The 24903-nt window shown below is 39.6% G+C and overlaps 1 protein-coding gene and 1 long non-coding RNA gene across 18 annotated transcripts in view; one reads left to right on the forward strand and one right to left on the reverse strand.

The window, feature by feature from the left end:
* SPEF2 (sperm flagellar 2) overlaps nucleotides 1-24903 on the forward strand; it is a 219227-nt gene that overhangs the window by 157263 nt on the left and 37061 nt on the right. For 15 of the 16 annotated variants that reach the window (XR_007514398.1, XM_049862178.1, XM_049862139.1 and 12 more), the window contains 4 exons: nucleotides 6132-6276; nucleotides 8507-8635; nucleotides 10743-10881; nucleotides 14147-14376. Coding sequence is in view for 15 of the 16 variants with exons in the window: in XM_049862178.1 (XP_049718135.1) it covers nucleotides 6132-6276; nucleotides 8507-8635; nucleotides 10743-10881; nucleotides 14147-14376 (643 nt within the window). In the remaining variant the exon portion in view is untranslated. Of the gene's footprint in view, nucleotides 1-5765; nucleotides 6055-6131; nucleotides 6277-8506; nucleotides 8636-10742; nucleotides 10882-14146; nucleotides 14377-24903 lie in introns of those variants that run through there. The other variant, XM_049862225.1, reaches the window with a different exon arrangement.
* LOC126063838 (uncharacterized) overlaps nucleotides 1-24903 on the reverse strand; it is a 74392-nt gene that overhangs the window by 41206 nt on the left and 8283 nt on the right. The window contains exon 1 of one of the 2 annotated variants that reach the window (XR_007514406.1): nucleotides 7119-7197. The exons of the other annotated variant lie outside the window; for it this stretch is intronic. This is a non-coding gene — a long non-coding RNA (uncharacterized LOC126063838). Of the gene's footprint in view, nucleotides 1-7118; nucleotides 7198-24903 lie in introns of those variants that run through there. 2 annotated transcript variants of the gene reach the window in all.

Raw genomic sequence — 24903 nt, forward strand, 5'->3', positions numbered from 1 at the left:
TAGTCAATAAAACACATTTGGCTTTCAGCCAAGATCCATCTGACATCAGCAATGATACCCCTGGTTCCACGTTGTCTTTGGAATCTGACTTGAATTTCTGGCAGTTCCCTGTTGATATATTGCTGCAGCCACTTTTGAATGATCTTCAGCAAAATTTTACTTACTTGTGATATTAATGATATTGTTCAATAACTTCCCCATTCAGTTGGATCATCTTTCTTGGAAATAGGCATAAATATGGATCTCTTCCTGTCAGCTGACCAGATAGCTGTCTTCCAAATTTCTTGGCATAGACAAGTGAGCACTTCAAGTGCTGCATCCATTTGTTGAAACATCTTAATTGGTATTCCATCAATTCCTGGAGCCTTGTTTTTCACCGTTGCCTTCAGTGCAGCTTGGACTTCTTCCTTCAGTACCATCAGCTCCTGATCAGATGCTACCTCCTGAAATGGTTGAATGTGGACCAATTCTTTTTGGTACAGTGACTGTGTATATTCCTTCCACCGCCTTTTGATGCTTCCTGCATCATTTAATATTTTCACCATAGAATCCTTCAATATTGCAACTCGAGGCTTGAATTTTTTCTTTAGTTCTTTCAGCTTGAGAAATGTGGAGCAAATTTTTTTCTTTTGATTTTCTAACTCCAGTTCTTTGCACATTTCATTATAACACTTTACTTTTCTTCTCAAGCTACCCTTTGAAATCTATTCAGCCCTTTTACTTTATCATTTCTTTCATTTGCTTTAGCTGCTCTATGTTCAAGAGTAAGTTTCAGAGTCTTATTTGACATCCATTTTGGCCTTTTCTTTCTTTCCTGTTTTTAATGACCTTTAGCATTCTTTATGTATAATGTCATCCCACAACTCATCCGCTCATCAGTCATTACTGTTCAAATTGTGGAGGCTGGAATTATTTCTTTTTGAAGTCATCCAGGCCTATAATGTTTTCCCCATCCTCCATCCCCAAAGGTTCATTTTCTTTATCAGGTATAGGATACTTTGTGTTTTCTATATCTTCTTGAAAGAAACCTGAAGTGGTTATGGTCAATTTTATTTTTTCTGGGATTTTTCCATATCTACAATTTCAATTTTACTAAGATTAAGTTTTGTGTGATATCCTCTATGTTTGTATTCTACCACTAGTCTGTCAGTCTATTGTACTTTGATGGCTTGCATGTTGCTGTGATGCTGGATGCTATGCCACCAGTATTTCAAATATTTGCAGGTTCATCCATGGTGTACAGGTTTCAGACGAGCTTCCAGACTAAGACAGACTAGGAAGGAGGACCTGTCAATCTACTTCTAAAAAAATTGGCCAGTGAAAACCTTATAAATAGCAGAAGGACATTGTCCGCTATAGAGTCAGAAGATGAGACCCTCAGGTTGGAAGTCACTCAAAGTAAGACTGGAAAAAAACTACCTCCTGAAAATCAAATCGACCTTAATGACATGGATGGAGTAAAGCTTTCAGGACCTTCATTTGCTGATGTGGTGTGATTCAAATTGAGAAGAAGCAGCTGTAAATATCCATTAATAATCAGAACGTGGAATGAATGAAGTGTGAATTTAGGAAAATGGGAAATCATCAAAAATGAAATGGAAGCCGTAAAGACCAATGTCTAAGCATGAGTGAACTGAAATGGACTGGTATTGGCCATTTTGAATTGGACAATCATATGGTCTACTATCTATGCCAAAAAAAAAAAAAAAACTATTGCCTTTAGGTTCATTCGGACTCATAGCGACCCTATAGGACAGAGTAGAATTGCCCCATAGGGTTTCCAAAGAGTGGCTGGTGGATTTGAACTGCTGACCTTTTGTGGCTGGTGGATTTGAACTGCTGACCTTTTGGTTAGCAACCAAATGCTTAACCGCTGTGCCACCAAGGCCCCAAAAACAAAGAAATTGAAGATTTTTACAAACTTCTGCAGTCTGATATTAATCAAACATGCAGTTAAGACACACTGATAGTTACTGGTGATTGGAATTCAAAAGTTGGGAACAAACAAGAAGGATTGGTAGATGGAAAATATGGTCTTGGACATAGAAATGACACTGGAGATTGCATGCTAGAATTTTCCAAGACCAGTGACTTCTTCATTGCAAACGTCGTTTTTCAACAACACAAAAGGCAACTATACACATGGAGCTTGCTGGGTGGAATACACAGGAATTAAACTGAGTACATCTGTGGAAACAGACAATGGAGAGGCTCAGTAACATCAGCCAGAACAAGGCCAGGGGTGAACTGTGGAAAAAACCATCAATTGCTCATGTGCAAGTTCAAGTTAAAGCTGAAGAAAATTAAAACAAGTCTGTGAGAGCCAAAGTACAACCTTGAGTATATTTCACCTGAATTTAGAGACCATCTCAAGAATAGATTAGACCCACTGAGCACTATGACAGAAGACCAGACAAGTTGTGGGATAACATCAAGGACATCATGGCTGAAGAAACCAAAAGGTCATTAAAAAGACAGGAAAGAAAGAAAAGACCAAAATGGATGTCAGAAGAGACCCTGAAAGTTGCCTTTCAACATAGAGAAGCTAAAGCAAAATGGTGAAGTAAAAGAGCTGAATAGTAGATTTCAAAGGGTAGCTTGAGAAGACAAGTAAAGTATTATAATGAAATGTGCAAAGACCTGGAGTTAGAAAACTGTGATAGTTAAGATTGTGTGTCGACATGGCTGGGCCATGATTCTCAGTGTTCAGCAGTTGTATAATGTTGTGATCACTTTCCTTTTGAAATTTTATATGTGATCACCCCCATGATGGAATCTGCTGAGTGGTACTGGCAGGGGTGGGGCCTGTGGCAGCTCACCACCCACTCAGCCTTCATCTCTCCACCTTCCACAGCCTACTTCCTCCCTGCTCTCCTTGAAAAGTGGTTGGCTTGTTCTGGATCCAGCAGCTGTCTTTTGTCTGACCTCTATTTCTTGGGACTTGAGCTAGCAGCTTACCTGTCCTTCTTGGAATTGGCCAATCTTCATGGCCTGTGAGTAAGAGTCTTACTCCCTGACCTGCCTATCTTGGGTTCTCCAGCCCCTGCAGCTAAGTGACTCAGGAGAAACCTTGCTGTCTTGCCTGCCTACCTTGGGAATTCCTCAACCGTCACAACCTGTGAGTGGGATCCTGCTCCCTAACCTGCTCATCTTGGGTTCACCAGCTTCTTCGGCACTGTGAATTGGGAAAGGACTTTATCCTGATCCAAGGATTTGGGACCGTCCCAACCCCTACAATTGCGTGAGCTCTTTCCTTAATATAAATCTCCATATATATATATATATATATATTATGTATATTTATACGCATTACTGGTTTTGCTTCTCTAGAGAACCCAGCCTAAGACAAAAACCAAAAGGGAAGAATACACTCAGCATTTCTTAAACTAAAAGACCTAAAGAAAAAATTCAAGTCTTGAGTTGCAATATCGAAGGATTCTATGGACGAAGTGGAGCCCTGGTAGTGCAGTGGTTAAGAGCTCAGCTGCTAACCAAATGAACAGCAGTTCAAATCCACCATCTGCTTCTGAGAAACACATGTGGTGGTTCTACTCTTTTCTATAGGGTTGCTATGAGTTGAAATCAACTCTAGGCAACAGATTTTTCTGGTTATGGGCAAAGTATTGAACAACACAGGAAGCATCAAAAGTAGGTGGAAAGGCTACACAGAGGGCCACATAAACCAGAGACTCCATCAGCCTGAGACGGGAATAACTAGATGGTGTCCGGCTACCACCAATGACCGCCCTGACAGGGAACACGACAGAGAGTCCTTGATGGAGTGGGAGAAAAGTGGGGTACAGAACTCAAATTCTAGTAAAAAGACCAGACTTAATGGTCTGACTGAGACTGGAGGGACCCCAGAAGATATGACCCCCGGACTCTCTGTTAGCCAAGAACTAATACCATTCCCAAAGCCAACTCTTCGGACAAAGATTATACTGGACTATAAGATATAAAATGATACCGGTGAAGAGTGTGCTTGTTGGCTCAAGTAGATACATGAGACTAAATGAGCAGCTCCCATTCAGAGGTGAGATGAGAATGCAGAAGAGGACAGGACCTGGTTGAATGGACACGGGAAATACAGGGTAGAGAGGAGGAATGTTCTGTCACCTTGTAGGGAGAGCAACTAGGATCACATAACAATGTGTGTATAAGTTTTCGTATGACTTGAATTGTAAACTTTCACTTAAAGCATGCACACACACAAAAAAATTCTCTTTGTTAAGCCAGAAAAAGCAAGAATACACAGAGTCACTATACCAAAAAGAACTGGTCGACTTTCAGCCACTTTAGGAGGGAGCATATGATCGAGAATCGATGATACTGAACCAACTTGACAGCACCTAACAACAATAGACTTTTATGACTATGATGTCACATGACCTTTAAGAAACTTTGAGTTCCAAATGAGGCAGGCGTGATGTCATAAATTGTTGCAGGGGAAACAGTGCCATCTGAGATCAGTGTAATTTAAATGAGAGCACTTTAACCCTGGTTTTTTTCTCTACAGCAGTTTCTCCCAGAGCTGTCCATTTAGCATTCTATTTTGATTTTTAACAAAATTCTTTTCTAATTAGCATATGTGGAATAATTTGGAAGAAACAAGTCATGTTTAACACCCACAATGTCAATACATTATTTCTAAAGTTCTCTCTAGCCTTACAAGCTAGATTTCTGGATATATTGTGAATTATGTTAATTTTTGAACGAGTCCCAGAGGTCTCGGAGGCAAGTGGCCCAGCAAAATGAAGATAATGATAATTCATCATCATCATCGCGAGGTTGTTTACGAGGTAGAAAACTCCAATTTTAAAGGAAATTGCTAACTTGCGCTTTACAAGAACAGATTTGAAAATGAATTGCTTGCAATTTAGGAGAGAATGTTAACAAGTCTTCTTTCAGCTTTACCAAGAATTTGCAAGTACGGTGTATAGCATGAAATCCATTTGTATCAAAAGGGTATCTGGTTAAAAAGTGGTTTACTCTTTGAAGCCTTGCTGTGTCCCTCCAAGGTTCTGCTGAGATTGAAGCAGATGTGGGTGCCTTTAGTGGAATATGATTATTTTAAAAGAAATTCTGTTAGTTAATAAGCATTTACTGGGCATCTCCTATAAGCAAAGCATGGGTGCTAAAAAGCTATGGAGAATACAAAGAAGTAGGACTGGTTTGGCTCTGGGGATGGTTACAGCCCATCTGGAGCTCAGGGAGAGACTTAACATTCATAGAACATTTGGGGACAGTTAAGAGCTGAGCCAAGTGACATCAAATGTGGCAGGAATTTGGAGAAGGCAGGATTGACTGGTCTCTCCCACCTGCAGGACTGTAAGCTTCTTTAAGGGTAGAGATTGTGTCTTATTCATCTTTCCATTCACCTCCATCAGTCTTCCTCTTTCTCCTCCTATCCTCTCCCCCTATTCTCCCAGAAATAACATCAGGCTTGGACACAGTAAGCATGCCAATACATAAATAAGGCCCCATGAACCCCCATTTCCTCATCAATTGTGCTATTGAGATTTTAACCAAGTGGGTTAACTGTTTGCACCATCCAGGGACTCCCCAGTTAGCACAGAGCATTTATTCTCATTAATGAGTTGGGGTGGGCGAAGAGAGCAAAAAAAGTCTTACTCTTTTTAGGTATGAAGCACAAATATACATACAGTACATAAACAGATACACTGTATATCTGCAGTATTAAAATTTCATGGAAGGTAGAGCAATTAGGGAAAAAAGGTCTAAACTCCTTAAAAAACCATTCACAGGGAAATGCCCAGGATTGGAGGCCAGAGGTAACGGGAACTTGGAAGACAAGAGGGTAAGTCCATAGTGTCTGAGATTTAAAAAGAGGGGACTGTTTGCATAACTATGGAGCCATGACGGACTGAAGGAAATACAGGGGTGCTGTAAGGAAACACAAGGCTGCATTGTAGACAGAGCTGGAGAGAGTGAGCAGCTCCCCACAAATGATTAAGTTAAAAATCAGAGTGTGGATTCTGTTAGAGGCTGAGTACATAGGCATGGTTTACAGTGGAATGAGGTTTCAACGAGATCTGGTGATGACTAAATCCAAATGGTTATCGTATTTCATAAATGCCGCGTTAACTGATATATTGCTGATACACAACCAGGTGGCTGCTGAAATTCATCAGAAGCACATGGAGGAGGAAAAGGAAAATCAACAAGTAGATACAAAAGAAAAACCTACTCATACAATTGCAAATAAAAAAGCCAAAAAGGAACCCAAGAAACAAAAGGCAGACAAAAAAACAAAAGGTATTCATGATTTTAGCATCCACAACCCTGGATGCTTCAACCTCTCTTTGGTAGAAAAGAAGCACTTAACCAGGCACATGGGCCTTTAAGTCACTAGAACACTGTTCTTCAGGTTTAAATGAGGGACCCAGGTTTCTGTGAGTCTGTGGTGTTAGCTGGCAAATCATATTACATACCAGTCCCACCCAACTTATTGATCCAAATATCCAGGGGTATTCGGGGTATTCAGGTAGGATAAACCTTGTTTTGAACATGTTAACCCAAAAAACCAAACCCATTGCCATCACGTGACCTATAGGACATAGTAGGGTTTCCAAGGAGCTGCTGGCGAATTCGAACTGCCAACCTTTTGGTTAGCAGCCGGAGCTCTTAACCACTGCACCACCAGGTCATGCATGTTAAAGGACTCTAAAAACAGACTATGTAAGCAGAATTGGCAAAGGAGTTGCCACTTGCTACAGTAACCCAGATAAGGTCAAAAGCTAATTATATGTATATTCTTTTCAGGGCACTTTAATTCAAGCATTTCCCTTCTTTTGGAGGCCTCCCACCTAAATCTCTGCCTAGAGGCAGGATGGATGATAAAATAAATAAATAAATAAAGAGGAAAGAAAACTCAGATAGGGAAAGACCCACAATTAACCTTAAGGCCAGCTCTCCCACAAGCATTCCCCTCCCTTCTAAATATTTCCATTTTTATATTTTTGGAGTGCCCTGAGGCAAGAGAACAGAAGAAAGGACCTGAGCAAGTCACTCCATTAATCAGTTGTGCATGTGTTTATTAGGAATCTGCTGTGTGCAATACACTATGAGGGTGCCAAGGACACAATCATCATTACTACCTGTTGCCCTCGCGTTGCCTCCCACTCATGGCGACCCCATGTGTATCAGAGTAGAACTGCACTCCATAGGGTTTTCAATGGCTGATTTTTCCGGTGTAGATCACTAGGTCTTTCTTCTGAGGTGCCTCTGGGTTGATGCAAACTTCCAACCTTTCACTTAGTGGCAGAGTGCATTAAGCATTCGTACCACCCAGAGACTCTTTAGTGACTAAAAAAAGATAATAATAATAAAACAAAAATAAATAAATAAACAAAATTTACAGCTTCCCATCTAGCAGCAGATAAACAGTTGACCAGTCCTTGTTCTTTGATAGGGGAGGTACAGGTACCTTGGGGGCAAGGTCACCTCCCTCAATCTGAGGGGACAGGGAAAGGCTTCCCAGATGGAGTGCATAGAAGCAGCAAAGCAATGACCATAGGAGTTAACAAGACACGATGCTAGCAAGGAGAGAAAGGACAGGAGGGGTTGGTGGCACCTGAGGCAAAGGAAAGAGTAAGACAATGAAAAAGAATGCGTCACTTTAGTCCATCTCAGATGGTAGCAATAAAATAAATAAGCAACACTGGGGGGAAATGCTTCCCTTCACCTTAATGGAATAACTAGCCATATTCAATCCCTTAATTTTACAGCTGATAAAACAGAAATCCAAAGTGATTAAGCTCATTTGTAACATGTACATACATTTATTATTGCAATTAATAATATATCTTATCACAATTTCCTTGGTTACATTTATGCCTTCTTTGTGAGATTACAAACACTTTGAGGTCAGACGCTTAAGAAAAATTTTTTGAATGGAATAGAATTGTAAAAACCTAGACACAACTAGAATCACACTGTCATCTCCCATGGGTAAATCCTCAGACAAATACTGCCAAATTCTTATTTTCTAATTTTCTTATGTAATCACTAAACTGCTTATACTTAAGCACTAACTAAACATAATTAGGTGGGTTATAGATTCCTGAACATCAATCACAGCTCAGCCCCCATTTTTCTGAGGTTATTCTCTGACCTTTTCTCGATGCAGACCTGGGAAACACATTGCTAACACAAGCCATCTTCTGTGGGTGGCTAATGGCACCTGCACTGTGTTGGGTTTCGCTGACTTCAGTCCCCATACTCTGTCATCATCTCTGCACTTGCTTCGCACCTCATTTACCCATGATGCTACACAAACAGGGTGTTTTTATAGGAGTTCAGCCTAGACACCACATGGAAGAGTTTCCAGGTAGGACTATCAATATTTCACCACTCACTGTGACAACCAGGGTTTCTAGTTTCCAAATCCCCAGAGGTTGATAGCTCTATAAACTTTGTACTCATCTTGTCCCAGGACCGTGTGTGCGAGCACTTGTGTACCCAGCATGTTTCATTGCCCTTTCAGGCAAATCACCACCTGCAGCAGAAGCCTCTCCTGTAGTGGTAACCCCAGAGGAATTCACCGATACAGAAAAGAAAAACGAACTAAGACTCAAAATAAAGGAAGAACACCTTGCTGCCCTGCAATGTGAAGGTAGCAATTGGAAAGAATTCAGATGATGCTTTTCAGTAGAAAATAGACCAGTAGGCAAACAGCTCACAACCAGCTTACCAATTGCTCAGATTGTATCTATAGACCACAAAGCAAACTGATAGAAAAGTAGAACATTTAGCTGGTTGTTTTCATCTGACTATATGAGGACCAAGCACAAGCGTGACTGGCATATGAGTCAGATGTATTGGCATCCCCTAATCACAGTCGTAATTTGTCTGCCAAGATCTCAAAAAGGCACCGAGAGAATTTGGAAAGGGTTTAAGAAATGAACATCAGTAATGAAAATTGCAAAGAATATAAACAAAGAAAATGCTACAGAAACCCCCACCAAACCCATTGCTGGCGAATCGGTTCCCCTGTAGGGATTTGTTTTAATTTAAAGGTCAAAAAATGTCTCAGGGCTACCTAAGTTAAGTGGTTTTATATTATAATGAGAATAACTTGGGCCTCTTCTTAGGAAAATGAATTCTGACTGAAGTATAAATGGTTCCAAAAGTAGGTTCTTAGAAGTCATAGAAGAGACGATGGTGCATCTCTAATGTTCAAGGGCCTTCTTCTCTGTAGTTAGCAATGACTCTACAAGACAAATTCTACTCTGTACTATCTTCCAACTTTAATTGTAATGCAATTCAAAATGAAGTTTGAAAAGATCTGGGAACTGAGCAAAAATATCCTAATTTGAAAGGAACCATGGTCAGTACACTAGACGACCACAACAATGCAGCATTAGGTAGTCTGGGACACCTTTACTTAGTGACCACTAGCTATTATGGATGTTTCCTGTCCCTTGCTTCTCTCCTCTCCCTCCTCCCCATCCCACTACTACTTGCTTCCACAATCCCAACAGTAAAATTTAAAGTCAGGGAGACCTGTGGAATCAGGAAAGTCACAGCACATGCTTCTCCCTACTATCTGCCCTTGCATCTGATTTCAGTGGTTTTCAGTATGAAACTTCTTGTTTCAATTTGTTCATCACATGCCCCTTAGTGTGACCAAATTCATTCATTCATATAGTAAATGTTCATTGAGTTTCCATTATGCACCAGACCTTGTGGTAACTGCACATATGCACAAATGTAAAACAAACTGACAAATGAAATTCAGTCTAGAGGAAGAGAAACCCAAGAGGTCGCTTATAATGTGTTGTGAAATTTGAGACACGCATATGGGACAAAAGGAGCATGGGAGGGGAGGGGTTGTGAAGAATTAAGAAAGACTTCCCAGAGGAACTAGTGTTTGAACTGAATGGGAAGACTACGGAAAAGTTTGCCCAGAGGACAAACAGGGGTAAGGACGGCAGAGGGAAAGTACGTGCTAAGGCAGAGAGAGGGTAAGGAGCACATTTGTTTACCCGCGAGTAGCTTGAGAGCATGAGGCATATGCTGGGCAGGAGAAGCTTGGGAGATGAGGTCATATAGGCCCCGTAAGCAATTTTGATTTTCTCTTATGGCAACTGAAAGCTAGTGAAGACTTTTGAGCAGAAAAATTGTTATGATCATATCTGCAAGTGAGATAAGTTAGGTAGCGGATTTGAGGTGGGGAAAGGAAGTTGGAAAAAGCAGAAATAAGGTTATTGCAGTAGTTTGGCTGAGAGATAACCGGTGCCCAATCTAGGCCAGTGGCAATGGAAAAAAATAAAGGAAAGAGATTGGAAAGATATTTTGGAGGTAACATCCATGGCCCTCATTATATACCAGGAACAGTGTCAGGCCCTGGGACACACTGGTTTTATGCTAGTTTTACCAGTGCTGACAAATATAATGGCATTACCAAACCAAGGTATTCATTTTTTTAATTCAAAACTATCTACGTGTGTTTAATCATTCCAAGTTTATCGAACAGTATGTTGCTATAAAATGTGACGAATTTAAAGCTCAAGTACAATTTGGGGTTAAGTAATGTCTTAAATGACTCTCTAGCACAGAGTATGTTTTGCTTCTGAATGACATGGCTAGTTTAGTAAATGTGCACCTGGAGTTTCACAAACTGAGGCATGATCGGTTTAAAATTAAATTCAGTTCATCAGAAAATGCATGTACATATAGTACATTTAAAAAAAAAAATCCTCATTTATCTTTCTTAACAGAGGTAGCCACACAGTTTCGACTTGAACTGATAAAGACAAAAGCATTGGCTTTTCTTGAAGATCTAGTAACAAAGGTGGTAGATGTATATAAGCTCATGGAAAAGTGGCTTGGAGAGAGATACTTGAACGAAATGGCCAGGTAAAGTATTGCATGGCTTTTTAAAAATACTAAAGGGGGTGGGGGGCGGGGAACAAACCTATTGCCATCTTGTCAATTCTGGCTCATAGCAACCCTACGGGACAGAGCAGAACTGCCCCATAGGGTTTCCAAGGAGTAGCTGTTGGATTTGAACTGCCAACCTTTTGGTTAGCAGCCAAGCTCTTAAACACTGCACTACCAGGGCTCCTGTTCCTCTGTAATAAAGTTGTCAAAGACTTTTAAGGTATTTACAAATGTAAATTTATGAATATAAATTACATTTACAAATATAAATTTTTACTTTTCAGGAAATCACATATGTGAACACCTGCAGTGAGCGTTTCTTATCACATTTCTATTGACTCTTTTCAAACAGTAAATCGTGTGTCAAAGCATTCTACTTCAATATCAAGTTTTACATGTTATTGATGAGTTTGGTTTTCACACTGCTCAGTGAGAACCTGGGTTTACAAAGTAAGATTGTAGGTAATTTTTTTTAATTTTCAAAAGATAGTATTTCATATCTTTCTAGTGCCAGACTTATTATTACCATTACTCATTAGGTAATTTTTTTTAATTTTCAAAAGATAGTATTTCATATCTTTCTAGTGCCAGACTTATTATTACCATTACCCATTACCGTCAAGTCGATTCCGACTCACAGAGACCCTATAGGATAGGGTAGAACTGCCCCACAGAGTTTCTAAGAAGTGCCTTGTGGATTTGAACTGCTGACCTCTTGGTTAGCAGCCGTAGCACTTACCCACTATGCCACCAGGGTTTCCAGAAACCCTATAAGACAAAGTAAAACTGTCCCATAGGGTTTCCAAGGCTGTAATCTTTACCAAGCAGGCTGTCACATCTTTTCTCCTGCAAAGCAGTTAGTGGGTTGGAATTGCTAACCAAAGGGTTGGAGCAGAGCGCTTAACCACTGTGCCACCACGGATCCTTTCAGACTTATTATTAGTTAGGGCCAATTAAGAGGAGATTAATAAGCTATTCACTGGAACCCTTGGCCAGTTAGGCCAATTCCCTTGCAAGGGTAATACCCAGTTGTACTTTTCCATTGAGCTCCAGAGGCTTTCCAGATTATTGTTGCTAGTGAGGGGCAGTGAGTCTCTTTCTCTGAGCTCTCCCCTGGAAGGCATAAAGAGACTGCTCAGAAGAGTGGAAATGGCCCTCATCTGAGAAGAAGAGACCTGATTTCTGGTCCCACATTGTCCACAAAATTAGCAGCATGCCTAATCACTTTGGGCCTCGTCGCCTTCCTCTATGAAAGGAAACACCCTAACCAGGCTATCTCAGAGGTTTCTACTAGATCTAGATTCTGTGATACACTACAGTTTGCAACATTTACTGAAAATTGAGAAGTTGCTATGTACATAGGATTCAAATGTCAAGTATCTCAGAAGCAACATCGGCCCTCTAAAAACCAGTTCTGATGGTTTGTTTTCTCCATCCTTGTCTCATAATGAAAGTCCTGCTGTAAAATCGACGAGGTAGTTGTTTAAAAACTGCTGACTCCAGAGTAACAAAATATATATATATTTATTTTCACCACTAAATGTGTTATAAATTTCGCTACTGAATATGTTATAACATACGAGCATCACAGAGCAGAGACGTTTAGCTCTGTTCTCTGCCTGCCTAAAAAAGATGAAAATGGGCCTTCCTGACTCTTAGGATCAATGGCTGCCATCCGCGTAGCTATCAAGTGTAAACGCTTCTTATTTTGATCAGATGTACTCAGATTTATACTGCACGTACTGATTAATGCTGTATACGTCTCTGTCCTCTAAATCTGCAGATGCTCTCGTGTGTTGTGGCCACAAGAAATTAAAACCTAGAAGTTTTGGCTACACTTTCTGTTCTTATTATTACAAAAACTCTTTGGTGATACAAAGAAAAAAAAAAAATGAAACAAAAGAAAGCGCTATCAAATCTCTTTGAATGCCAAAGCCTATTTTTTCTTTTCCTGGCGTTTTTTTCCTCTCCCAGTAGCCGATTACTCTTGGTAACCTTCCACTAGGTGGCGTACACCTGTCCTAAAATCTGACGATGGTTGAGTGTCTCCTTTTGCAGTCCCTCCTCCCTCACCTTCTAAAGTCAGAAGCTGTTGGATGTCCTTCTCCCCTGCTCCCCAGCACACAAACACCCTCAGGCATAAACTAATTAGATAATACATGCTATATGGACGCTCAAAGACTGCATGCTGGGGTTGAATTCAAGGGTATCTTTGAAAAGAAAGAAACTATTTTTTACTTTCAGTATATGAATAATTTAGTGTTCCTGAATTATATAAAAGCATATTAAATATTCATTTTCCTGTGATGTTCAATCTTTCATTGTAAGATATTGAACACTGAACAAGGCTTTTCAACACAGTGCTATTGTACTTATTCATGCATAAAACTTCTCCGGCCTTTAAAATGTTGTTTCACTAATTACGGGCATAACTATACTCTCCACCATGGTTTAAATCCATATGCTCTATGTGATTCCACACAGCAAACCTAAGGTAGGGGATGGTGTGTTATTGGTTCCACTGTAAAGACAAAATTCAGGGCATTTAAGTGATTTACCAAGGACCCGTGGCTAGAGAATGTCCGAGAATGAGAACTCAGCTTCCAGTGCTATTTCTACTACACCATCGTCGTTGCTAACCACTGCTGCTTACAGCCACGTGATCTAGTTAGGGTTTGTTATTCTCGGTGAAGCAAAGCAACTTCAGGGGGTTGTGTGCATCAGAGCCCATTCTGATGACTGTATCTTAGATAACAACAAACTCTTTGACACAAAGTTAGAGAAAATCCACTCTTCTAAAACACATTATCAAATCTGGTTCACTCTTTCATTTACCCCAATTCCAAGTAAATGTATATTCTAACAGTCATATTTTACTGGCTATTCTGTCCTCTAACCTTATTCTAGTTTATACTTAGAATAAAATATGTCCTTTATGTATTCTTGCACACATAGTAAAATGTTATAATAATATTAAAACCATACTTAATGTTTTCTCATTTTGTTCTGCTCTACATAAAATGAATGACTAGTAATTAACACGTATTTTGTTTTTAATCTGCATAGACTTATTTATATCCTGCTTTTTTCCAAAATTGAGGAGAAATCGAAAATTTTAAACATGCAGTTTGAATTGTTTAACTTAACAACACAGTGTGTTCACTTTCTATATATGTCTTACAAGCAAACACTGTTAGTCTCATAGATGTCTTTAATGGAGATAACTTTTTTCTTCTTTTAGCGTTGAGAAATTAACTGAGGTAGCTCGCTATCATATTGAAACATCTACAAGAATTCAGAATGAACTTTATTTAAACCAAGAAGACTTCTTCATTAATGGTGATATAAAAGTCTTTCCAGATTCTCCACCACCAATACGTCCCCCACCTGTAGAAAAGGAAGAAAACGGGACCCTGACTATTGAGCAACTTGACAGTCTTCGAAGTCAGTTCTTAGATGTGGCACCTAAAGGTAGGAAAAAAACAATTATGGTGAAAAGGTTAAGATTAAGGAAGGTAATAATCACTTGTCCACAAGTAAAATCAGTCCATTGGATTGCATAGCACTAAAATGAGCCCTTACTTTGTTCTAATTTATCATATATTTGCTTCATACAACAAAGATTTGAAGTAAAGTGCCAGGAGAATCACAGCAACTAATACTTTAACAGTATGGCAATCCGCATTCCTGGTAATTTTTCTTTCCTCTCCCCCTTGGCTCCTTATGGGACAAGTTGGTAAATTTGAGTATTACTCCATCTGGCAATTGAGGGACAGCCTTTGTGCATACTTCTAGTCTAAGTTTTGTATCAGAATTATGAGTTTGTGTTTCTGTCTGTGAAAGGAGACCACAGAGCAGAGAATTTCCTTTTTATATTTGCCCTTTCCCTCAATACATTATAGATAGTGACTAAAACTACATAAATTCTTGACAGATAGTTGCTTAATTGATTAAATGTTACTTGCTGTGCACAAATTCCTTATTTCCTTCACTATTTATCATTATGGCTCTTTGGCATCTACCCAGTTTTGTTTACTCAGGCCCTTCCTACAGCCAGGTATTCTTCAATGTGGTCCATCAATTGATAGCACAGTTAAATCAGATGGATTGTGTAGGATTATCATCTCATTGTATATGTCTGGACACTGAGTCACAGAACAGTTGAACAATTTGCCTATGGTCACGTATCCTTCTGGACTATTTGCATTCAAAGTCCTTGCTCCTTCTCACAGAACTAAGGTGCCCCTCACAAACGGGTTTATTTTGTCTTCTACGATATTCTACTATTCATATTCTACTATTAGAAAATCATTTCTTTTCCTTAGAGAGTAGTCAACTGACATTAATTTAGTCTTCGTGATTCTACTTTCATAATGATTATATTCCATTCAATTTTAAAAAGCCCAGTATTTCCAGAAACCCACATCAAATCTCATTAAGGGCATTACTTTGCTGTGGTTCGGAAGACTTCCTGGCTAAACCCAATAGATGAAATAGGTGTAAGCGTGAAACCCTCCCCTGGCATGCGTCAGTTCATCTAATCAACTTGAGCAGCATTTACACCTACAAGGTATGAACACACAAGGTATGAATGGTCACCACTCAGATTGGCAGCATTTGGACAGGAAGGAAACGTGGCCATCAGCAGGTACTAAAAACAAAACAGAACAGAAACCTTTATAAAGCCAGCCCTTGAAATCCTTGGAGTCCTTCAGTCAGACAGATTCCTTCCTCTTCCCTGTTGTGTGGCCTTCACGATGCCCTTTATTAAATCTCTCCCCCTTCAAAGTTGCTTTTGCTCTTCACTTTAGTCACACAATTTCTTAACAATATAAAACAAAAAAGCACAAATAAAAAGATTCTAGATATGAAATATAATTTTGCTTTAATCCTACACTGGGGTGCCTGAGAGGAAATGACCCAATTAATACGGCAAAACTGAAACCTTTTGGTGCATTTGAGTAAGTGGAAACAGATTTTGAAAATTATCTGCCACTCATAATCCCTTTCAGAAGGGACCCTAGTATTCTTGGTGTTATCCATTCTTGGATCCAGCCTCAAAACCAGAGTTTATATGTCAGTTAAAAGCTTAAAATTAAATAACAATAGCTTTAACTTGATATGTGAAAGTCTTAGAAGATTAATTCTACAAACCCTTAGGACTAAAACATGTCAACAGATACATGTGTCTCCAAGTACAACTGTTTTTGAAAGTATGGTAGGAACAGGAAAGAAAAAGGGAAGGGAGATGAATAGTTCATTTAAAAAAAAAAAAGAAGTAAAAGGCAAACCAGAGTTCCTGGGTAGTTCAAACAGCTAACACACTCGGCTTGTAGCCAAAAGGTTGGAGGTTTGAGTCCGCACAGAGTCTCCTTGGAAGAAAGGCCTGGCTACCTACTTCCAAAACATCACCCACTGACTGAAAACCCTATGGAGCATGATCCTGAGGTGACACCCATGGAGTCCACATGAGCGGGAATCAACTCCATAGCGACTTGTCAAAGTCAAACCACCTGTCTCAGGGAGTCTGTACTGTCGCTTGAAACAGCAAGCAAAGAAGACAAAACTATAAACCACTAATTAAGTTCTCTCTAGAACAAAGTATCAACTTTATAAAAGTACTCAAGAATGCAAAGCAAAAGAGAATCAGCGTTCACTAAGGTTGGTGAGGGAAAAGTCTGTGCAGGAATACCTTGAAGTGGGGAACTGAAGGAAGTAAAGAGCAATGTATTTGATGGCAAGGGTATGGAGGGTATTTGAAGTTCAGGGCACTGCCTGCCACTAGCCAACATGTGGATGAGGCATGAGTGTGGATGTTCAGGGGATGGTGAGGAGTCTGTTTTGCTTCTCCCTCCCAGCTGCTTGAGCTGCAGGCAAACAGAAGGGGAAGCCTTCTCTGTCTGGAGAACCAACTTCACCCACCCAAGCTGGAGAATTAACCCAGAATAAAGAGTAACAGCTGTAATCCCAGCAGAATTTAAAAGCTATATAATACTATGGGATTTGGGGATTTGAATTGTTCAAAGTGAGTTAGTGTCTAGGAGCAAACCGTTTAAACCCTTTCCTTTGTTAACTGAGTTATGTCATTTGGAATATATATATTGCGTACATTGTTTTTGAGATATATGTATGTGTATGTGTGTATGTGCATGTATGTGTGAATATCTACATCTATATAAATATCAGTAGAAATATTACTTATTGCAGTGCCTGGTATTCTATCATTAGATGTAATATTCACTGTTATTATTTTTTATGAGTACTGTTTTCTTTATTAATAATGTTAATAATAAGAATAACCCATGGCCTTTGAGTGGATTCCTACACATAGTGACCCTATAGGACAAAGTAGAAATGCCCCCATAGGGTTTCCAAGGAGCAGCTGGTGGATTCAAACTGCCAACATTTTGGTTAGCAACCAGACACTTAACCACTGTGCCACCATGTGCCACCAGGGCCCCATTAATAATAAAGGGTGGGCAGGGAATTAGCATTTTTTTGTTTTGTTTTGTTTCCCCAGCCCAGGGTCACAGAATCAGAGGCTCTCTGATGACAGCCTTGAAGTCATGTTCCAATATTGACATTGACCCTCCCTGAGAAAGTCCCATAATTCCCACTCGCTCCCTCTCCCCCTCCCACCTGTCTCCACAAAAGCATCCTCTTGCTTTGTCTTTCTTCCTCGGTTCTGTAATTATTGTTCACTGCCTCAAACAATATACGCCCATCCACCTTTTAAATGAAGTCTTTTGTTGTATTCCTTTAATAACTGGAAAACAATCTTTTATCATGTCTTCCTTTCTCTTTACATACAATTTACTCTACAATTTCCAAAGACCATCTTAGCTGAAATGGTGTCAGTTTTGAAAGTATGGATCAACTGGCTAAAAGTGGTACATTTCTTCATGTGTGTTGTTGTCAGGTGCCATCGAGTCAGTTCGGACTCACAGCAACCCTACATACAACAGAATGAAACACTGCTGGGTTCTGCTTCATTCTCACAATCGTTGTTATGCTTGAGACCATCATTGCAGCCACTGTGTCATATGTAGTCCTACAGAACTTCTTGCTGGAACTTGAAAGTTACTGCTATTTTTCAGCCAAGAAATATGGATATTTCCTTATATTATTTCATATATTCCCATTCAACCAATGATATCTAAGATGCAACTTTCAAGCTCACTAAAAGACATTAAAATATGATGAACATGTGGATTTTTTCAAAAAAAAAAACCACGCAGATATACATGTAACAGTTATTAGGCTATTGGACCCACAGTAGGATTTTTAAGCAAATTTACAAGGAGTCTTGATGTCATTAAATTATACTATGCAACTTTTAATTAAGCTATGCAAATAGAATTATTGAGGAAAATGGATAGTCTTTGATTAAAACAAATGATCTAACACTTTAACACTTTAAATAGCCAATATCAGTCTACAAATAGAAAGAAGTAAAACAAGAACTTTTCTTCTGAGTATTGGTTAACCCACTTAAAAATTCAAAATAGTCATTACTAAAGCCAATGTAAAATTGAAAATGCATCATATAGTATGATTATACTTAGCCCTCCATTTATGATCAATTTCTGCCACTCATGATGGTTCTAAATCTCCTTTGGTGAGGTAGGAATTAGATGAAATTATCGTTTGTTGATATGGTTGTCACAAAATAACCTTATAAGTGATAATCCCTCCACGAGTCTGTCAGTTTGCTGTACTGTAGGGGTTTACATGTTGCTATGTTGCTGGAAGCCATGCTACAGGTATTCAAATACCAGCAGGGTCACTCGTGGCAGTCTAGAAACTCAGGATTCAGCTGAGTTTCTAGACTAAGACAGACTCGGAAGAAGGACCCAGTGGTCTACTTCTGAAAAGAATTAGCCAGTGAAACCTTATGAATAACAGCAGAACACTGTCTGATATAGTGCCAGAAGATGAACCCCTCAAGTTGGAAGGCACTCAAAATGCGACTGGGGAAGAGCTGCCTCTTCAGAGTAAAGTTGACCTACACAGGAGTCAAACTTTCAGGACCTTCATTTGCTGATGTGGCATGACTCAAAATGAAGAGAAACAGCTGAAAACATCCATTAATAATCAGAACATGGAATGTATGAAGTATGAATCTAGGAAAACTGGGAATTGTCAAAAATGAAATGGAACACATAAACATTGATATCCTAGGCATTAGTGAGCTGAAATGGACTGATATTGGCCATTTTGAATTGGACTATCATATGGTCTACTATGCTGGAAATGACAGCTTGAAGAGGAATGGTGTTGCATTCATTGTCAAAAAGAACATTTCAAGATCTATCCTGAAGTACCGTACTGTCAGTAATAGGATAATAACCATATGCCTACAAGGAAGACCAGTAAATACTACTATTATTCAAATTTGTGCACTAACCACTAAGTCCAAAGATGAAGAAATTGAAGATTTTTACCAAATTCTGGAGTCTGAAATTGATCAAACATGCAGTCAGGATGCATTGATAATTACTGGCGACTGGAATGCAAAAGTTGGAAACAAAGAAGAAGGATTGGTAATTGGAAAATATGATAAAAATGATGCCAGAGATCCCATGATAGAATTTTGCAAGACCAATGACTTCATTGCAAATACCTTTTCTCACCAACATAAAACAGTAACTATACACGCGGACTTTGCCAGATGGAATACACAGGAATCAAATCCACTACATCTGTGGAAAGAGATGATGGAAAAGCTCAGTATCATCAATCAGAGCCAGACCAGGGGCCAACTGTGGAACAGACTGTCAATTGTTCATATGCAAGTTTAAGTTGAAACTGAAGAAAACCAGAACAAGTCCGCGAGAGCCCAATTTAGAGACCATCTCAAGAATAGATTTGACCCATCAAATGCTAATGACCAAAGACCAGACAAGTTGTGGAATGACATCAAAGACATCATACACAAAGAAAGCAAGTGGTCATTAAAAAGACAGGAAAAAAAAAAAGACCAAAATGGATGTCAGAAGAATCTCTAAAACTTGCTCTTGAACATCGAGTAGCTAAAGCAAAATAAAGAAATGATAAAGTTAAAGAGCTGAACAGAAGATTTCAAAGGGCAGCTCGTGAAGACAAAGTATTATGATGACATGTGCAAAGACCTAGAGATAGAAAACCAAAAGGAAAGAACACACTCGGCATTTCTCAAGGTGAAAGAACTGAAGAAAAAAAAAAAATCAAGCCTCGAGTTGCAATTTTGAAGGATTGATTCTACAGGGAAAATATTAAACGATGCAGGAAGCATCAAAAGAAGATGGAAGGAATACACACAGTCACTACACCCAAAAGAATTGGTCGATGTTCAACCATTTCAGGAGGTAGCATATGATCAGGAATCAATGGTACTGAAGGAAGAAGACCTTGCAAAAAAAAGGCTCCAAGTACTGACAGAATACCAACTGAGATGTTTTAACAAAAGGATGCACCACTGGAAGTGCTCACTGGTCTATGCCAAGAAATTTGGAAGAGAGCTACCGGGCCACCCAACTGGAAGAGATCCATATTTATGCCTATTCCCAAGAAAGGTGATCCAACCAAACTATTTGAAATTATTGAACAATATCATTAATATCACAGGCAAGTAAAATTTTGCTGAAGACCATTCAAAGGCAGCTGCAGCAGTATATGGACAAAGAACTGCCAGAAATTCAAGCCGGATACAGAAGAGGATGTGAAACAAGGGATATTATCACTGATGTCAGATGGATCCTGGCTGAAAGCAGAGAATACCCGAAAGATGTTCACCTGTGTTTTATTGACTATGCTAAGGCATTTGACTGTGTGGATCATAACAAATTATGTAACATTGCAAAGAATAGAAATTCCAGAACTCTTAATTGTGCGCATGGGAACCTGTACATAGATCAAGACGCAGTGATTCGAACTGAACAAGGAGATACTGTGTGGTTTAAAGTCAAGAAAGGTGTGTGTCAGGGTTGTATCCTTTCACAATACCTATTCAATCTGTATGCTGAGCAAGTAATCCGAGAAGCTAGACTATATGAAGAAGAACAGGGCATCAAGTTTGGAGGAAGACTTATTAACAACCTTCATTATGCAGATGACACAACCTTGCTTGCTGAAAGTGAAGAAAACTTGAAGCACTTACTGATGAAGATCAAAGACCACAGCCTTCAGTACGGATTACACCTCAACATAAAGAAAACAAAATTCCTCACAACTGGACCAATAAGCAACATCATGATAAAGGGAGAAAAGACTGGAGTTGTCAAGGATTTCATTCTGCTTAGATCCACAATCAACACTCATGAAAGCCACAGTCAAGAAATCAAAAGTTGCATTTCCCTGGACAAATCTGCTGCAAAAGACCTCTTGAAAGTGTTGAAAACCAAAGATATCACCTTGAAGGCTAAGGTGAGCCTGACCGAAGCCACGGTGTTTTCAGTCACCTCAAATGCACGTGAAAACTGGAAAATGAACAACGAAGACTGAAGAAGAATTGACACCTTTGAATTGTGGTGTTGGAGAAGAATGTTGAATATACCATGGACTGCCAAAAGAACGAACAAGTCTGCCTTGGAAGAAGACCAGAATGCTTCTGAGAAGCAAGGATGGCGAACCTTCAACTCACGTACTTTGGACATGTTATCAGGAGGGACCAGTCCCTGGAGAAGGACATCACTCTTGGCAGAGGATCAATGAAAAAGAGGATGTCCCTCAATGAGATGGATTGACACAGTGGCTGCAGCAATGGGCTTAAGCATAACAACGATTGTGAGGATGGCGCAGGACTGAGCAGTGTCTTGTTCTGTTGCACACAGGATCAATATGAGTCAAAATTGACTCGATTGCACCTAACAACAAAAACAAGTGATAATCATACAAGATTGTGCAAAATGCAGTTTAATGACGCTTACATTTTTCTTGTTACCTAGCAAATACCCATAGTTTAGAATTTTAGGAGTAGCTTGCAACAGCCAGCGAAGAATTAGCAAGTCATTCTTTCCACCAACTGTGCCAGCAATCATTTCCAAAGCATACTCCCAGCACAGAGCGATATTTAGTGAGTATTTTCTGAATTGTAGCAACAGCCAGTATTTGCAAGGTGCTCACCAGGTGTCAGGCCCTGTGCTTGCAATTTACATACGTTAATTCACTTCTTACCCACAACACCCCGTGATGGATGACAGACATCAGACTGCTCTTTACAAATCCACCTCTGCCCCTAGCTTGCTGTGTGATCTTAAGCAAGTTACTTAACCTCCCCCCGCCTCATTTTCCTCATCTGTAAAATGAGAGCCATAATGATGATTGTTTCATGGGGTCGTTATGATGATTAAATCAACTAGTAAATGTAAAGTGCTTGGAAAAATTCCAAACATATAGAATGTGCAATTTAAGTGTAACGTAAGCTATTATATTCCACTGCCCTGGTGATGCAGTAGTTAAGAGCTCGGCTACTAACCAAAAGGTTGGCAGTTCAAATCCACCAGCCACTCCTTGGAAACCCTATGGGGCAGCTCTACTCTCTTCTATAGGATCTCCATGAGTTAGATTCGACTAGATGGCAATGAGTTTTGCTTTTTTTTATAAGCTATTATATATTACAGAAATCCTGGTGGTACAATGGTTAAGAGCTGCGGCTGCTAACCAAAGGGTCGGCAGTTCAAATCCACAAGGCACTCCTTGGAAACTCTATGGGACAGTTCTACTCTGTCCTGCAGGGTCGCTACGAGTCAGAATTGACTTGATGGTAACAGGTTTGGGGTTTTTTTGGGTTATTATATGTTATAGTAAAACCTGTGAGAGCCGGAACTCAGTGGGACTGCTTTGTTGTTCTGGGTCTCAAAAATTTTCCACCTTTGACAGGGTGCAATCTTACAACTATTTTGTAGATAGTTTTAGTAGAAAATATTTGAATTTTCCTTTTCTGACAGGTTTCCACCTTATACAGTTATCAGCTTTTGCAGGTTTTACTGTATATATACACTTTTTTTTATACACTATATCTTATATAGTAAAATCATATATAATACATAATTATAATTAGTATATAATTACGGTTATATTATATTATTATATAATATATAAGTTTATATAATATTGATACGAACTATTCTTTTTATCTGCCAAAAATATTAGTTCAGTGCTCTGAGGTGCACATACCCTAATATACACACACGGCATTACCCCAGAATGCTTCCAGAAAAAACGACACCACTTGGTAGAATTAAAGCATTATGTATGTGGCCCCTCAGGGACTATAAGCATCCAAAACAAAAACGCTCATTTTGTGTACTGCAGTACGCTCTGAGTAGGTACATCTTGTCTCTAAGTATCAAGGGCCAAATACATCAGGAAGACGGCCTTCTCTAACGGAAACAATCAGAACTCTGTGGAAGCTAGAACACTTCAGCAGTGTTCCTCTGCCCCTACTTAAACCATGAGAACTCCTTCTCCTAGCAAGCCTATCAGTACTCTGCATAATGCCCCTAAAGATTTGGTCTGTAGCTATTTTGGCCTCTACTGAGAGGTTTTCTGGAAAGAACAGAATCCAGCAAATTCTGTAGCCTCACTCCTTCTTCAAGAGAGGTTGTGCTTTGTTGTCATGAGCTATAACATTGTTCTAGTAATCTGACAGGGACACGTCCTTTGAGCCCCTCCTGAAGACCTCTCTTATTTTTGGTGAGAGGTCAAGGGTACAAATTCAGAACTCTTGGCTGTAGTGACTATAGTAGCCACCCAGTTTTCAGAGGAGCTCAAAGGAGGAAGTAGCTATTAGTTTTTGTTTTGTTTTTTTACATATATTAGTATATTATATGTAAGAGTGGTTAGTACTATTGCTGTCTATGTGGGTCAGCATAAGGGTTAGTTCAGGGGAGACTTTTGAATTGAGTCTTCTGGGAAGGGAAGCAGGGGCAGCACATTCCAGCAAAGGGAAAATGGAGGAGACATAGAGATTTGTAAGGTGGCTCAGTGTTTAAGTGCTTGGCTACCAACCAAAAGGTCAGAGGTTCAAACCTACCAGCCACTCTGCAGAAGAAAGATGTGGCAATCTGCCTCTGTAAAGATTTATAGACTTGGACACTCTTTGGGGCAGTTCTGCTCTGTCCTACAGGTCACTGTGAGTCGGAATAGGCTCAGTAGCAGTGGATATGACATTTCTAGGGAACAGCAAACAAACCAGCTAGGGCAAAAGGCAGGAGGTGAGACCACAAAATCAGGTTGTGAAGTCTCGAGTGGCATGCAAAGAACACACAGGGGAGGGCTATCAAAGGCACGAAGAGCCAAGGGAAGTGGAGAATGGATTAGAAGAGGAAAGACATGACATCTGAGGGGTGAGCAGACACTGTTAATCTCTCTACAAAGCCTCAAGTAACCTAGAGGCGGGAGAAAAGATACCTGGGTTATTGCCTGAAAGAGGTAAGTGGAAAGTTCTATGGATTTTTCAGAGATACTAGACTTAGTGTCTCTGAGAAAATGATAAAAATATGAATAATAGATATTTGCAGGTAAGTAAGCCCCGTATTTTGAAGTGAAAATTGCTTCAATTAAGCTAGTCTGACACTTACACAAACCAAGAAATACAGAAAGATTTCTTAGAAAAGGCATAATGTAGAAAAACTGACGTTATCATCAGGAGTATCTTGCCAGGTGGCAAAATCTAGGAATTACCATGAAGAGAAGTGTGGCCCCCGTGCACTTTGTGGTTCTCTCAGTGGGTGAATTTCTTCTACTAGATCAGATTCAGATCACAGAAATGCAGTAATCAATCTAGAATCCTTAAAAAAAGAAAAAAAAAGTTGCCATTGAGTCATTCCCAACTCGTGGCAACCCCATGTGTCTTAGAGTAGAACTGTGTCCCATAGGGTTTTCACAGCTGTGACCTTTCAGAAATGGATCACCTTTCTTCCGAGGTGCCTCTGGGTGGATCCAACCACCAACCTGGCAGCCAAACACGTTAACCATTTGCACTACCCAGGGACTCTGGTGACATTAGTAGTTGGT

This window comes from Elephas maximus, chromosome 2 (genome assembly GCF_024166365.1).
Source record: "Elephas maximus indicus isolate mEleMax1 chromosome 2, mEleMax1 primary haplotype, whole genome shotgun sequence".
Lineage (NCBI taxonomy): Eukaryota > Metazoa > Chordata > Mammalia > Proboscidea > Elephantidae > Elephas > Elephas maximus.